This window comes from Corvus hawaiiensis, chromosome 5 (genome assembly GCF_020740725.1).
Source record: "Corvus hawaiiensis isolate bCorHaw1 chromosome 5, bCorHaw1.pri.cur, whole genome shotgun sequence".
NCBI classification, from domain to species: Eukaryota; Metazoa; Chordata; class Aves; order Passeriformes; family Corvidae; genus Corvus; species Corvus hawaiiensis.
Window position 1 is genome coordinate 34,044,665 of NC_063217.1, and position 13,476 is coordinate 34,058,140.

Here is a 13,476-nt window from a genome sequence, read left to right on the forward strand (position 1 = left end):
ATTGATGCTGGAGCCAGAACTGGTGGTGTTTGTTTTCTTTGTTTGTTTCCTTCCTTTCTCTCCCTCTCCAATTTCATTCTACCCCCTATTCAAAATCCATCACCACTTGTTTATACTCAGAGGTCAGGGACTAATATCCCAATTTCCATGAAGTGTGTATAATTTACTAGTATAAGTGTTAATAATAAACTAATAGAATAGGTAAGTTTTTGCAGACTCTCTGACTTTTGTAATTCCTTTTTGACCATGGGCATCTATGAATCTTGGGTGCTCTTAAGGTCCACCTTAAGAGTGGGGTGCCACAACAGGCCAAAAAGGAATATTAGCCAGATCTTCACCACATCAGGATAGGCTTGTCAGCATGCTGTATCAGATCCTTTTGAATAACAATTGCAACTGAATTCAGCGCAGTTATGAACACTCCACCTCTTCAAGACATTCTGCTGGCTAAGCAATGTCAAATCTGCAATGCACAAAATTATCTGGTAATTTTCAATTAGAGAAGTTCACTTACAAGATCCTCTTTATCTTAGCTATTTTACCACAAAATAATTGAGAACTTGCACGTTTACTATTTCAGAAAAGAAGGTCAACACTTACTAAATTACAGAGATGGTTACAGTGACCACAATACTTGGGGGAGGGGTGTAATTAGGTACTGAGCTTTATGTGCAAACTGGTATGTATCTTCATTATTCCAAGTTACACACACTGAAATTTCGACCCATGTTCTTGGCTAAGTAATTTGTGAGAAAGAAAGATCCTGTGCTACAGTACTCCATACTCTGAGCACTGTACTGTTTCTCCTTTTTTCTCTCTTCCCCCTCCCCCAAGACAGAAGTGGCAAACTGACTTACTTCAAGGAGGTTTTTTGTTCCTACAAAAGAAAGATAAAATGCAATGCTGGGACTTCTTGGTATCAAGACACAGTCATAAGAGAGGGTAATCAGGTTTTGGATCAATTGTGCCTGAGAAACAATGCCATCTACCTGCATCTAAATGACCATCCGAAAGTGAACGTTATGTACATGATGATTGTGAGCCAAAATCATGCATGTTCAATATTGAACAAACACAATAGCCTTGGTGTTCTTTGATGACTGCATTGATTATACAATAAGGTTTTATGATCCATGATGAGGATATAAAGGATTACTGTTGTTACTGGTAAGGATGGTAGCTACTACTCTGTATGAGGAAGTATACATTTGAAATCAGGCAAAAAAATAGTTGTGCAGGCTCCTGCCTTTAAAACCTAAAAACAACTGTGCTGTTACTTGGTACTTATAAGTTGCAAATTTATTTTTGTAGTTTTCTAAATGATCATGCCACAGTTTTCCTACTGAAATAATATTTATATCCCAGATCAAATGGCATTTTAGGCACAGTTTTCATCTGGGGAAAACCACTATTTTTTTATTTTATTGCTTTGTTCAGTTCTTCATAGTAAAAATACCCAAAACTTTGGGTGTGGAATAATGCTTAGATTTCTATTTCCCTTAAGTTACAAAGAACCTCCACAACAAAAACAATAACGCTTCTGAATAGCTGACAATTAGTTTGGCGACAAGTATCAGAAAATATTACCACACAAGAGAGCTATCCCAATAGTAAATCTTGTCCCAGTATTATGCAGCACTTCTGGGACACCAGAAGATGCCAACTGAACTCTGAATGTTCTGCTTTCTGATGCCCATTTTTCAGTGCTGTGGCAATTCATCAGGATGGCACCACTTTCATGGGCAAGCACCACAGAACTTTATTTGAAAGGCACTCCACATTCATCAGTGGAGCAGTTCCTGACTTCTTTACTCCTCATGTTAAACTAACAAAAAAGAAGCCAACCCATAGTGATAGCAAGTTTTTAAATTATCTGAAGTCTCAGGGGAAAAAAGAAATAATTAAGCCAACTAAATCTGCACTGGAAGTCTGAAGCAGCTCTAAAACTGACAAGCCTTCAGTGGTACTGTAAAGTGAAATGATGATCCCGAAGAAGGATATAATGGACATAAATAACCTGGCGACTGCTTTCATCACAAAGCCAGCTCATTCTAGTCCCTTAATCCTGGAACTGCCAGTAATTTGTCACGGTTTTAATTCTGTTTCTTTACATATCCAGTTTAGCACTAAGGAACAGCCGCAGCGTTCCCGAGCGCGGCAGCCCCCGGAAGGGCGCGCGGCAGTGCCGCCCGCTGGATGTCGCTGCGAGCACGGCGTTGGAGCCGCGGCCAGCGGGCACTGCCGGCCCCGCGGCCAGCGGGCACTGCCGGCCCCGCGGCCAGCGGGCACTGCCGGCCCCGCGCTGTGGCCGCACGCTCCCACTGACCCCGTTACCTTCGCTTGGCCTCTTCGTACTGCAGACTGAGTCTGACCTTCTCTGCTAAATTCGATCTACTTCTTGCTCCAATCTGTTGAGGGAAAAACCAACCAAACAAAACAAATAGGCTCGTTACTGTGCAAAGCTTTTAAACGAACCAACAAAACCTAGGCAGAGGCTAGAAAAATTACAGTTTAAAGAAAAATAAAATTACCCCCCCCACACCCCTGCAGCCAGCTCCCCACTTGATGTTAAATGCCTAGCTGAGATCTCATCTACTCAGATGTACAAAACAGTGCTGTTTTCTTCTGAGCCATTTCATATATTTTTAACTACTGTACCACCAATTGCCCATATTCCATCACAGTAAAGCCAGAGCATTTTCAAAGAATTCTTGCAGTGAGTGCACCAAAAATTCTGATCTCCTACTATGAATTCTGTTGAACTCAGAATTTAGAACTATGTCAGAGCATTTCTAAGTTAGACTTTAATAAATTTGTTACAAAACATAGACAAGCTCTTTGTCTGGAAAACCTTGTACACTGTCTTTCTTACAAACTTAGCTTGCAGAACTTCAAAGGTGGTATCAAAATTAAACAGCCTTCTGTATGTAAAATATATCATCAGTGAAACAAGGTTATACTAAATCACTGAAAAAGTAGTTCCACAAACAGTTTTTCATCTGTGTGAAATGAAATTGTGCATTTAAATTCTGATATCTTTTCTCCTGAAAATTAAAAAAAAAAAATCTTAATATTTAATTAGGTCTGTAAGGTGAAACATATCCTATAGACAGATAAAAAAAAATACTATCCACTTCTGATCTTCACTGTACTGGAACTATTTGACTGAATCAGATTGTCATAAATGCTTCATGACAAATGTATAAAGTTCATCTGAATCTTGACTTAAAATTCAAGGGCAAAAAATCAGAAAAGCAATTCTAGTGTGAGTGACTCTAAGTAATTCTGTGAAACAAATATACATATATATCCTATCTGCAACAGTGAACAGCCATTTGATTCCTATTCCATTAACTGTAGCATTCTGCTTCAATTTTTCTTTACACTAGACAAAATGGAAAAAAGCTCACCTCACCAGAAATGTCCGTCTGAGACCCTGTATCCAGAGTTTGTCTGGGAAAACACAGCTGGGAGTTTACAGAACTGGAACTCAAGTCTGGTTCAGATGTTTCAGTGGTTTGATCAATACTGAATTTTTCCCTCAGCTTTGCAAGACTCTGTCCAGGAATTAAAGAAGGAAGTAGCATTAAAGTTCCTTTGCTCTTTACCATGTTTATACCAGTTTATCTCCAAAATATATTTACATAAAAGACTCCACTACAAAAATTCTGGGTTTATTTCATATTAAGCAACGCATCCTTTTAATCAAGCCATTGGTAGGTGACACTAAGGGTGACCAACACCTGTAAGAATGTAAAAGCTGCTCATTTGGGTTTGTGTCTGTTTTGGGACTTTGTTTGTGTTTTTTAAATTGCCAACCAATTATGTATTTTGCTGATTAAAAAAAAAAAAAAGAAATCTGCTTTCAGCAATGGAAATAGGACAATTTAGATTAGGAAAACTTTCATTGATTTAAAAAATGGTCAGGCATTTCAGCATGTACCAATTTTGTCCACTTAATATTCTAAATTGTGCTTTAGAGGTAACATGTGCATTGTACCTTACATACAAGTTCCAAAAAAATCTATATTCTCTAACATAGAGCAGCTCTTTGAACTAGGAATGTCACAGGCTTCAGTTTCTGCATCTGAAAATTTATGTTAATGCTAGTTTGGCTCAAAGAATTTTGAGAATTCCTTGAAAGTATAAAATGCAAAGTATTTATCATCAGGGAAGTGAGTCATGTTAAAACAAATGCACAACAAAACTTGCATTAACCAATCAAAATACCTTCATTAAATCTTGTTTTTCTCTCTCGCCTGAACTGATCGCCTTTCTGATGGACTTCAGTTCCTTCAGGATGGCTTTGGCCTCACACAGTTCATACCCGCTCTGGCCTCCAGACATTTTTTGGTCAATTCTGTGGAAAGAGAGAATATAATAGCAGATAGAGAAAATCATACTAATATCTCTGCTGTTCTACTTCAGGCAGAAGCAGAATTAGAGAACAGAAGGGAAGGAGATGAGGTACCGTTTGCTGCAACGGACACGGAAAGGAAAAATGCCATTGAAATATCCGTTCAAATACAACTTAATCCTTGGCAAAAATGTCAAGGAGCACAGAGTTATTGCTGACAATACTGTCAAAATTCCCATTCCCACCGTAACACTCTGCAGCACAGAAGCAGCTTTTGGGTACACCTTTCATACTAATAACTGTTTGTGCTCTTTACAGAAGCAGAATTTATTACAAGTAGTATCCTTCCACCCAAACCCACACTGGGACACAGGCAGATAGGCAGGCTTCTTAGTACTAATCAGCCTTTCTGAGCAGAAACATAACCAGCACCATTCTTGTCTCAGCTTCCCTCTAGTTTGCCCTAATCCTGGGCATTAACCGTCTGGAACAGCTGTTCTGCTCAGCCAGCCACCAGGCTCTCTTTATTCACAAAATCTCTGGATAATTAATACCATATGTCATAGATTGGACGATTCATTAAATTCCTGAACTACCAGTGATTTTAGAAACTGCAACTTGAAAATAGTAAAACAACGCTCCCCTAAACTTGGAGATAAAAAAATGATTCATTTCAGTATTTCCATATTTCCCTCAAGAACTACAGTTTGTAAACACATTTCTCTGGTCTCTAATTTAACTGAATATTTCATAGCATCATGGAAGTGACTGCAGCTGTGCTTCAAAAATGAAAACCAACCGACACCCTGACAAAAGTCAAGCATTTAGTAGAGAATAAATTCTTCTATAATACAATTGGTTTTCTGTTTTTTGTCATCATCCATCATCTTTGCTGGAAGTTAACAACCTTGTGAGTGAGGAATGAACAGATCAGAAGTGATCACAAGCATCCCCTGCAAGAACAGCAACTTGCACAAAACACCTGTAATTGTATTCTATTTTTCTCCAAGTTTTGGCCACAAAAACATCAAAGTTCTAAAGTAGTCTGTAAAGCTGTGAGCATGTCTGTTCTCCTTTCTCTACATTCCAGTTTTCGTACAAACTAAATTGCACTTGTGTAAGGAAATTAATTACCTCTGTGACTTGCAAATCATTCCTATTCAAGGATATATTTGTTTCAGCTTGAAAGTTCCTCAAACTCTTTCATAGGTAGGCACTTACTGTCTGACAATTCACAATTTTTGGTAACTTACCAGGTTGCCAAAATCAAATAGGTACAGGATACACCAACAGTTGGGATCATGAATGAACAGTTGGGTAACACACCACATGCTGTCTAGTAATATGACATGCCACATTCAAATTGCAACTGCTTTATTCTGTATGCAATTAAGACAGACAAGAAGGATCCCTGATATGTAAGATATTCCATCATCCTGTTTTAAATTAATGGGATTAGTACTGTTTGAAAGTGGCTGACTGAATTTTAAAAACAAACGTCCATTGTGTTTCTGTGGAATGCTGTTGACAGTTTCTGAAACATGCTTTGGATTCCTATCAAAATGGCTTGTGAGCAAGCAGCTTTAAAACAATACTTCATTGTTGAATTAATATAATAAAACCAGCATGACTGGCTAACCTTTAATCCTGGGACAGCAGCACGAGTTTTTATTACCTTAAGCTTTAGAATCAATTATGTCTTTCTTCTTCTAAATTTTACTACAAATGAGATCTGATTCATGGTTAAATTCAATCAACTATCCTTGCTGGTCTTCATACATTTAAATAACAGACAAATCTTACATTTCTGTTTTAGTCAAAATGAAGGAGGATAGAGACTTAACTGGCATCTTCCTAATGTGGTGAGGATTTTCAGTTCTCAGTTGACCTCAAGCTCTTCATACCAAACCCCCACATTTTTCCTCTATTTTTATATGTCTGTAATGATAATTGGTCACCTCCTGGACCAGATTTTCTTTCTCTCAGTTAAAAAAAATGCCTGTTTTATGGAACTGATCTATCAGAATACACAGGCAATGTCCTACAAGATATCTTGGTTATAACTGGGAACTGAACTCCAATCTCTTAGCTCCAAACATAGATGCTGTGTCATCCTTTGCAAGTAACTACTCCTCATTTAGTCTCTACCTGGACTTTTCCCACCTTTTGTCCATTCTCCGTATATGTTCTGCAAGCTCTCCAGGACAGAGATTATTGCTTATCTGACAGCATCCTGCCGAACACAGGAGGTCCTGAGGAAAAGGGTAAATGTATCCAGACAACATTACACTAATGCTGCAACATTGCTTCTGCTGCTGGAACTAGTGCACTAAGAGCAAACAGCTCAGCATTTTACTGTGGAAATGTATCCTTAATGTATGGGTACACACCACAATGTGGAAAACAGCTAGCATTAATTAATTTCTCTTCACATTAGTCAAAGAAAACACACTTGTTAGCAAGGTTTCCTGCGCAGCATGTTCTTTATGGTGACAATTCCAGTAATGTTTAATATTTTAGGCCTAATTTTGTAAGGCAGGAGCAGCAGGGAGTTCTCAGACTGAAAAAAGTTCATTTGCTAGTAATCTAACTGGATAAATACCCAGAAAGCTCACCCGGTTCAGCATCAGCCCTTTGGACACCAGGCATCCCAGCAACTGGAACAAAGAAAGTCAGGCCTCTAATCCTCAAATTGTGACTAATTTCCAACCCTGCAGTGTTGTGTACTATTCATACCTCCAAGAACAGCACCTTTCTCTCTTGCTCTCTTTTGAGCTCATGGGTGGGGAAGAAGGAAAGAAAGACCTAAGTACCTTTTCAAAATTAAAAAAAAAATTTAAATTGGACACACAAAGCAGCTAATTTTGTCCTTGGGACCCCTGACCCCTGCCCTTCTTTCCGCCTCTTTGCAGCACAAGCTACCCCATGGAAAAAAAAATTAGAGGGGAGACAAATTTCTCATGTTAACACTTGCACAAAGGGGTTGCCATGTCTACAGATTTCCTGTCTCCTAACTACAACAGAGTTACTACATTCTCCTTTTCTGCCACAGTAATTCTCTCAGATACAACAGATGCAATTCCATGCCAAAGAAAAGAAATCAGGTGACTGTATTAAGTCAGTTTCTACTATTTTCATTTACTCACTGTTGCAGTGTTTCAAAGCCCTGCTCCTTGTACAGCAGCTCTTGCTTCATCTGAGAGAGTTCCCTCTTCAGCTTCTTAACCTTGTGTTAAATCAAAGCAAGAGTTAGAAAGATGCTCTTGTTAAACGATGTAACACATGGCTTTGAACAATTAATGTATGCTCTACATCAGATGAGAGAAAAAGAGTAAATTGCTCTACTGACACACATTAAAAAAAAAGAGGATCTGTTCACTTCCTGATGTCTATGGGCAACATGCTTTAGTATTAAAGGGACACAAGCAGATTAAATCACATTCCTTATTTGTATTGATACCACACTGTGTTATTAAACCTGAGAGAACTTTAACAAGTAATTTACTTCTCACTTGTTAAGCATGCATTCCAACTGTCCTACGAGGACATGCCTGTTTACTTTTAGTCTTATTATATTTTCACTTTTTAATTCCTGGAAGCTCTTCAGTCATTTGCACTGTAAAAGACAAAATGGACTCTTTTTTTCTCTAAGAATCATCCTTTCTTAGAAAGCTTTACAGACACTGGGTCCCTAAATACATAATACACAATCATTTAATCCAAAGACAACAATCACAAAAGACATTCAAATCACAAATATATGTGTCTATTTAATAAAAATGTCTTCGGAAAATATTCCCTACTTTCCCTCAATTTGAATAGTCAATTGCTTCTTAACCTTAATATTCCTATTTCAGATGTCAGCAGATATGAGCACACTACAAAATATTTATTAATCAAGATTAAATTTAAAAATCCTCCATTTAATTTTTAATGTCATATTTCCCAAATGTATGAAACAAAGTTTTAGGAACCACCTAAAAATGAATGTACTTGAACACAAATTAATCATCAGCATACCCACAGAGACAAATGCCTCCATGAAGTGTGGAGTCCAATATTTTGGTATTTATACGTCTACAGCTAGCTCATTTGTACACCACATACTAACCAGATATTGTTAGGCTTTCTAATTTTCCAGTCATTGAGGTGAAAAAAGAAAAAGCTAAAAGTTCACTGCTGTCACCTACCTCTGTAAAATTCTTGCTTGTTTTTATAAGCTCCTCAGATATTCAACTCTTGAAAAATGTATTATATTAATATCAAGAATTTAGACCACTTTAACTGAAATTAATTTCAGAATATATATCCAAGATATTTTGTATACAAATCCCCCTAGACTTCCTACTTGCTGATATTCTTCAAATAAAAATATTTTTTAAAAAATAATTTAAAAAAAAGTACAATTCCCAGCATGCCAGGTGACTAAAAGCACTCAGCATCAGCAGCCGCTGCAGCTTTCCAAGAGACTTAAAATGTTTAAAATTTCTAAAATAACTAGTGATTTACATGGTCTTTGTAAGGGTTTGTGAATGATACTTAGACATTCCAGCTTGCAGTTTCTGGCTAATGTATTTTCTGTGACAGAAAGAAAATCCTTTTAATCTCCATTTTCTTGAAAGCAAATCTGTTCTCTGGATGAGGGGTTAGGTTCAGGCTTTTGGAAACTATCATACTATCATCACTAGCTGCTTTACTTGACAGAAAACTGTTTTTATTTTGACAATACTGAACAGTTAGCGTGACAAATAGATAATTTCTCTAAGTATACATTCAGTGCTCCTTAGCTATTTTCTCCTTGACTAGTATGAAAACTCCAAGAATAATTTCTCATGTGTTCTGATCAAGGTTAAGGAAAATGAACAGATACCACCTCTATGTTCCACCTAAAGTGATGTGTAAAGTATGAAAAAAAAGTTTTCTGAAAAATACAGAATGGCTAAACAAGTCCAAATTTTTCTGAAAAATACAGAATGGCTAAACCTTTTCCTTTCAAAATCAGAAACATGCATTTATATTAATAGCAGAAGGCACATTTGATTTCGACTTAGAGGACTGGATCTCTCAGAAACTCTTACATTTTTCCTCAAGATCATCTTCTGAGTGTCCTCTGCTGTACTTCATCATCATTTCATTATGAAGAAATGTGAGTTGGGTGCATTATCCTAGAAGGATGTGACCTACATCATAATATAGCCTCTGTGTTTACTGCATCATCCCTGCATTAAACTATTCTTAGGCTCCTTGTCTTCTCCTTCAAAACTTTCATATAATTCCTGCTTTTTCACAACTCTTCACTTGTTTTAACATTCACCCCCTTCCTACTGCTTCTGCACATCATCTTCAGTCACTTGACAGATCTCTCTTTCCTGCTCCTAAGCGCATCTTCAAGCGGGCTCCTGTGCTAAGCCCTTGCTATTCCCAGCACTCGAGTACTAATGGAACAACACAGCCACCCGCCCCAGCCCCTCCAGCCCTTGTTATTTTACAGAGGTGCATTCCCTACTCACTTGCTGCATATGCGTAAAACTGACTGGGATCACATATGCTTTGTGCTGTTGGAGTTATCTTACTGATTACTAATTAAGACCCCAAATGGCCCCACTCAAAGTCTACTGCAGGATCTGATCCCTCAGTTTTAGTCTGGTGAGAAAAATATTTCTTTCCTGCTCATTTTATTTAACAGCTGTCTGATTTCTGTCATATTTTCTCCACAACCTATTGCACAATAGGAAGTTCATGTACCCAGAAGGCTATGTTACACATATGTTACACACAGCTAACAAGGAAAAGGCCGAAGGCCAATTCTGACCTTCCTCGAATGCTGAGTTTCCCCCCTCCAGCCACCATTAACCTGATGATGCCAATAACCCTCAGATACTGGGAGACAGAGGAACAGGTTTAGTACAACTGCTCTAACAATGTGCAAAATTTAAGTAGCTGGCTAGCAGCTTACTAATGACTAACTTTGTTTCTCATTAAGTCCATGCATGCAAATACTGCAAAATGCCCAAAGTTGGCATACTAGCAAGCATCTTCAAACATTCAAATAAGGGTGAACTATGATAACAGCCATACCTCTCTTGCCATCTTCCATGACAACCACTTTCCAGCCCTAGCATCACAGGGTTCCACTTTTTCTTATCTCAATTTTCATATCCAGTGGCTTTGGATGACCACACACTTTATGCTGATACAGATACTCTTGGACTGCACCCTTCTAAACTCTGCAGACAAGATTGAGGTCACCTATTTTAGGCACATATGCAGGACTTTGCAATGCCAATAAATCAGGTGTTGGGAACAGCAGGATATTAGGCTCCTTGACTGCAAGAAACAATGAGGACAGCACCTCCAAAAAGTGAATTACTGTGATTAACATATCTGACTCTCTCCTTGGTGAGCAATTTGTAGATCTGCAGTCAATGGTAGTGAGAAAAAGTGAGCACAGGACCATGCCTGAATTTTCCCCTCTTTGCCAAGTGGATGACTGTATTTAAATTTCATCATGTGTTTTGTTCTTCAACAACACTGTTAATTTCCTAAATATACTGGTGATTGCCTTGCCAAACGAAACATCTGTTATTCCTCCACTCATTTTAGAAAGAGGTTATTGCCTTGTCTCTTCTTTCTTGTTCCTGAAAAGGTCCTTACTGCTTTTGATTCTCTCTACTAAGCTTTCAAAATTTCTCTTCCCACCTCCAGCAGTTATTCCCCTCACTAACCACCATCCCTCTGCCTTAATGGATAAGGCACTACAAATTGAGATTGGTAAGGATGAACAGAAGAAGAAGAAGTAGTCAGGAGGGCAACATCCACATAGGAGTTTTAGAGTGCATTCCACTCCTGATTTATACTGGGTTTTAAAAGTTTAATGAGTTATTCCACAGTTCCTTTTAGACATTAATTGTTTAGATTCCTAATCACAACTCTTACTGCAGGTGAAGGAGGATGTTACTCTCTGAGGCTTCTATGAGTGCTGCTCTGTGCAGAAACCAGGAGAGGGCAATGGAAGAGCTGAGTAAATGCTGTCACTTGTGCTGCTTCTGCTCCCCCAGTCTCTGTATTCCAGCCCGCAGGAAGAACTATGCTGTGAGGTGCTGTCTTTTTAACCTGCAGGCTTCGATGTAATTTTTTTCATTACTAACTACAGAAAGTCTGGGCTAATCCATAAAGCATTATATGCCACTGAAATAAGTGAAATCCCTATAGATATTTTAAATGCCTTCCACTCCATTTCATTCTTATTCAAGATAAACTCACTAGGGACTAGCCTGTGAATGGATGTTCTTTATATGGAGTTTGTTACTGACTATACTGAACACAGCTGACCAAATTATGGATTTGTGTTCGTTAGCAATTTCAAAGTGCAAACACAAACTTTCATCCTTGATCTGAACTGCTCCATTTTGACACAACAGAGGCATTTCACACCATTATTGAAAAGTTTTTATTTTTCAAACCAACAGAAACTTCTGAGGCAGTTCAAGTAGCTAATGATGCATTTCTCACAGAAGAAATGTTGTGTAAAAACAGTCATCTACCTGCAGCTCACCTTAGCCTACTACTTTTCTATTTTTACTCTTCCTTTAAAAAACAAAAGCATACAACTGAAAATAGTCATCAGATTTATTTAAAATCTAATATCTAATTAGAATATCTGTCAAAGTTTCCCAGAAATGTATTATCTGAAAATACCAGAGACAGCTTTAAAAATTAATTTTAAACCTCTGAATGGTATCTAATTAGAATATTAGGAGGTTTCTGTACCAGGATACAAGATACATCTGCTAGTTCAAGCTATACTTATGCTGTAATCATAAACTTGGCAGACAGAATCCAAATGAATATGAGTTAGGGACTCTCACCCTTAATCTTGTAGTGGAGATTTCAGCCTTCAGAATGTCAGGGTCATACTTTGTGCTTGATGAAGAGCCTGAAAACACTTTTTCAAAAAAGATAAAAAAGACAAATATTTAAGTACCTTAAAATCACTAATTAGTCACTTTCTTGATGAATTCACATTGAGCAAAAACCTAGAATGTGCACAAAAATATATAATACTTTAAAAGCTAGCCTTTTATAGAGTAGTCATCATTGCAGCATGGCAATAATTACTGAATAATCAAAATTTCCCCTTTTTACCCCTACCACTATATAGTATCTCTCCTCATTTGCTTATCCCAGGATCCTGAAGTAGAACCTCGTTCTCCCTGACTTTCTATTCCTTGTTTTCTGTTCCTATTCTTCTAGCTGAGCCATCTTGCAATCACTTTCTTCCTGAAAGTTATAATTTCTAAGGAGATCTCAGGAAAGCAGATTTATTCAGAAGTCTCAGAGATCTTGCACTCAGTTCTTCCACAGATGTACATGCTCCTTTCATACACTATCTACTTCTAGGAGAGGTGCTTGGTCAATAACAGGCCTCTGACTGTGCTTTACCAGATGCTGATTCCCTGCCCAAGACAACAACTTCTATCTCTACTGGGCCCCTGGTCACAGCATACAGGCTACAAAATTACTGTCTGCTCTTCCTATACATCAGCAACACATTTCCTTCTTGGTCTATTGCAGACACCTGTCAGCACAGAAGGGTCACTACAGCAGGCAGCCAGGAAGGCAAGAGATCCTATTCACTTTGAACGTAGATTTGGCAGAGTTTTGTCTCAACAGACTGCATGACAAAATAGATTTCAGAGCCAAGTGCTCTAAATCATGGCTCAAAGGAGGCCAATTGTATCAGAGAGAAGAGCAGAATATCTTTATCTTAAATAAATAAATAATGTAGGGATGCTAACTCTAAAAAAGCCAGAGTACAAGGTGTTCCTAGCAAACCTTGAAAACTTATCCTAAAGAGAAACAAGGCAAGAGATAAAGAAATTACATTGTATTCTCTACTGTACTTACAGCTTGTACGAGAACTTGATTTTTCTTTGTAGGCGCCACTCAACTGTACATATTCATCCAGTGCCAGTGCTAGTCTCTGTTCTTTCACCTGGTACAGCTCCTTCTGCGTACTGAGAGCATCCTGAGCTATGGTAAGATAATCTTTTAACATTCTCTCTTGTTCTTGCCGCCATTGTTTCCTAGGATCTTCTATTTGTGTTGTTTCTTTACAG

General features: G+C 38.0%; 1 protein-coding gene across 3 annotated transcripts in view; it reads right to left on the bottom strand.

Annotated features, from left to right (window-relative positions):
* WWC2 (WW and C2 domain containing 2) overlaps window positions 1–13,476 on the bottom strand; it is a 95,628-nt gene that overhangs the window by 33,532 nt on the left and 48,620 nt on the right. For all 3 annotated transcript variants that reach the window (XM_048304745.1, XM_048304746.1, XM_048304747.1), the window contains 6 exons: window positions 13,265–13,468; window positions 12,226–12,302; window positions 7,504–7,583; window positions 4,231–4,360; window positions 3,411–3,557; window positions 2,335–2,408 (listed from right to left, as the gene is read on the bottom strand). In XM_048304745.1, coding sequence (XP_048160702.1) covers window positions 2,335–2,408; window positions 3,411–3,557; window positions 4,231–4,360; window positions 7,504–7,583; window positions 12,226–12,302; window positions 13,265–13,468 — 712 coding nt within the window. The remainder of the gene's footprint in view (window positions 1–2,334; window positions 2,409–3,410; window positions 3,558–4,230; window positions 4,361–7,503; window positions 7,584–12,225; window positions 12,303–13,264; window positions 13,469–13,476) is intronic.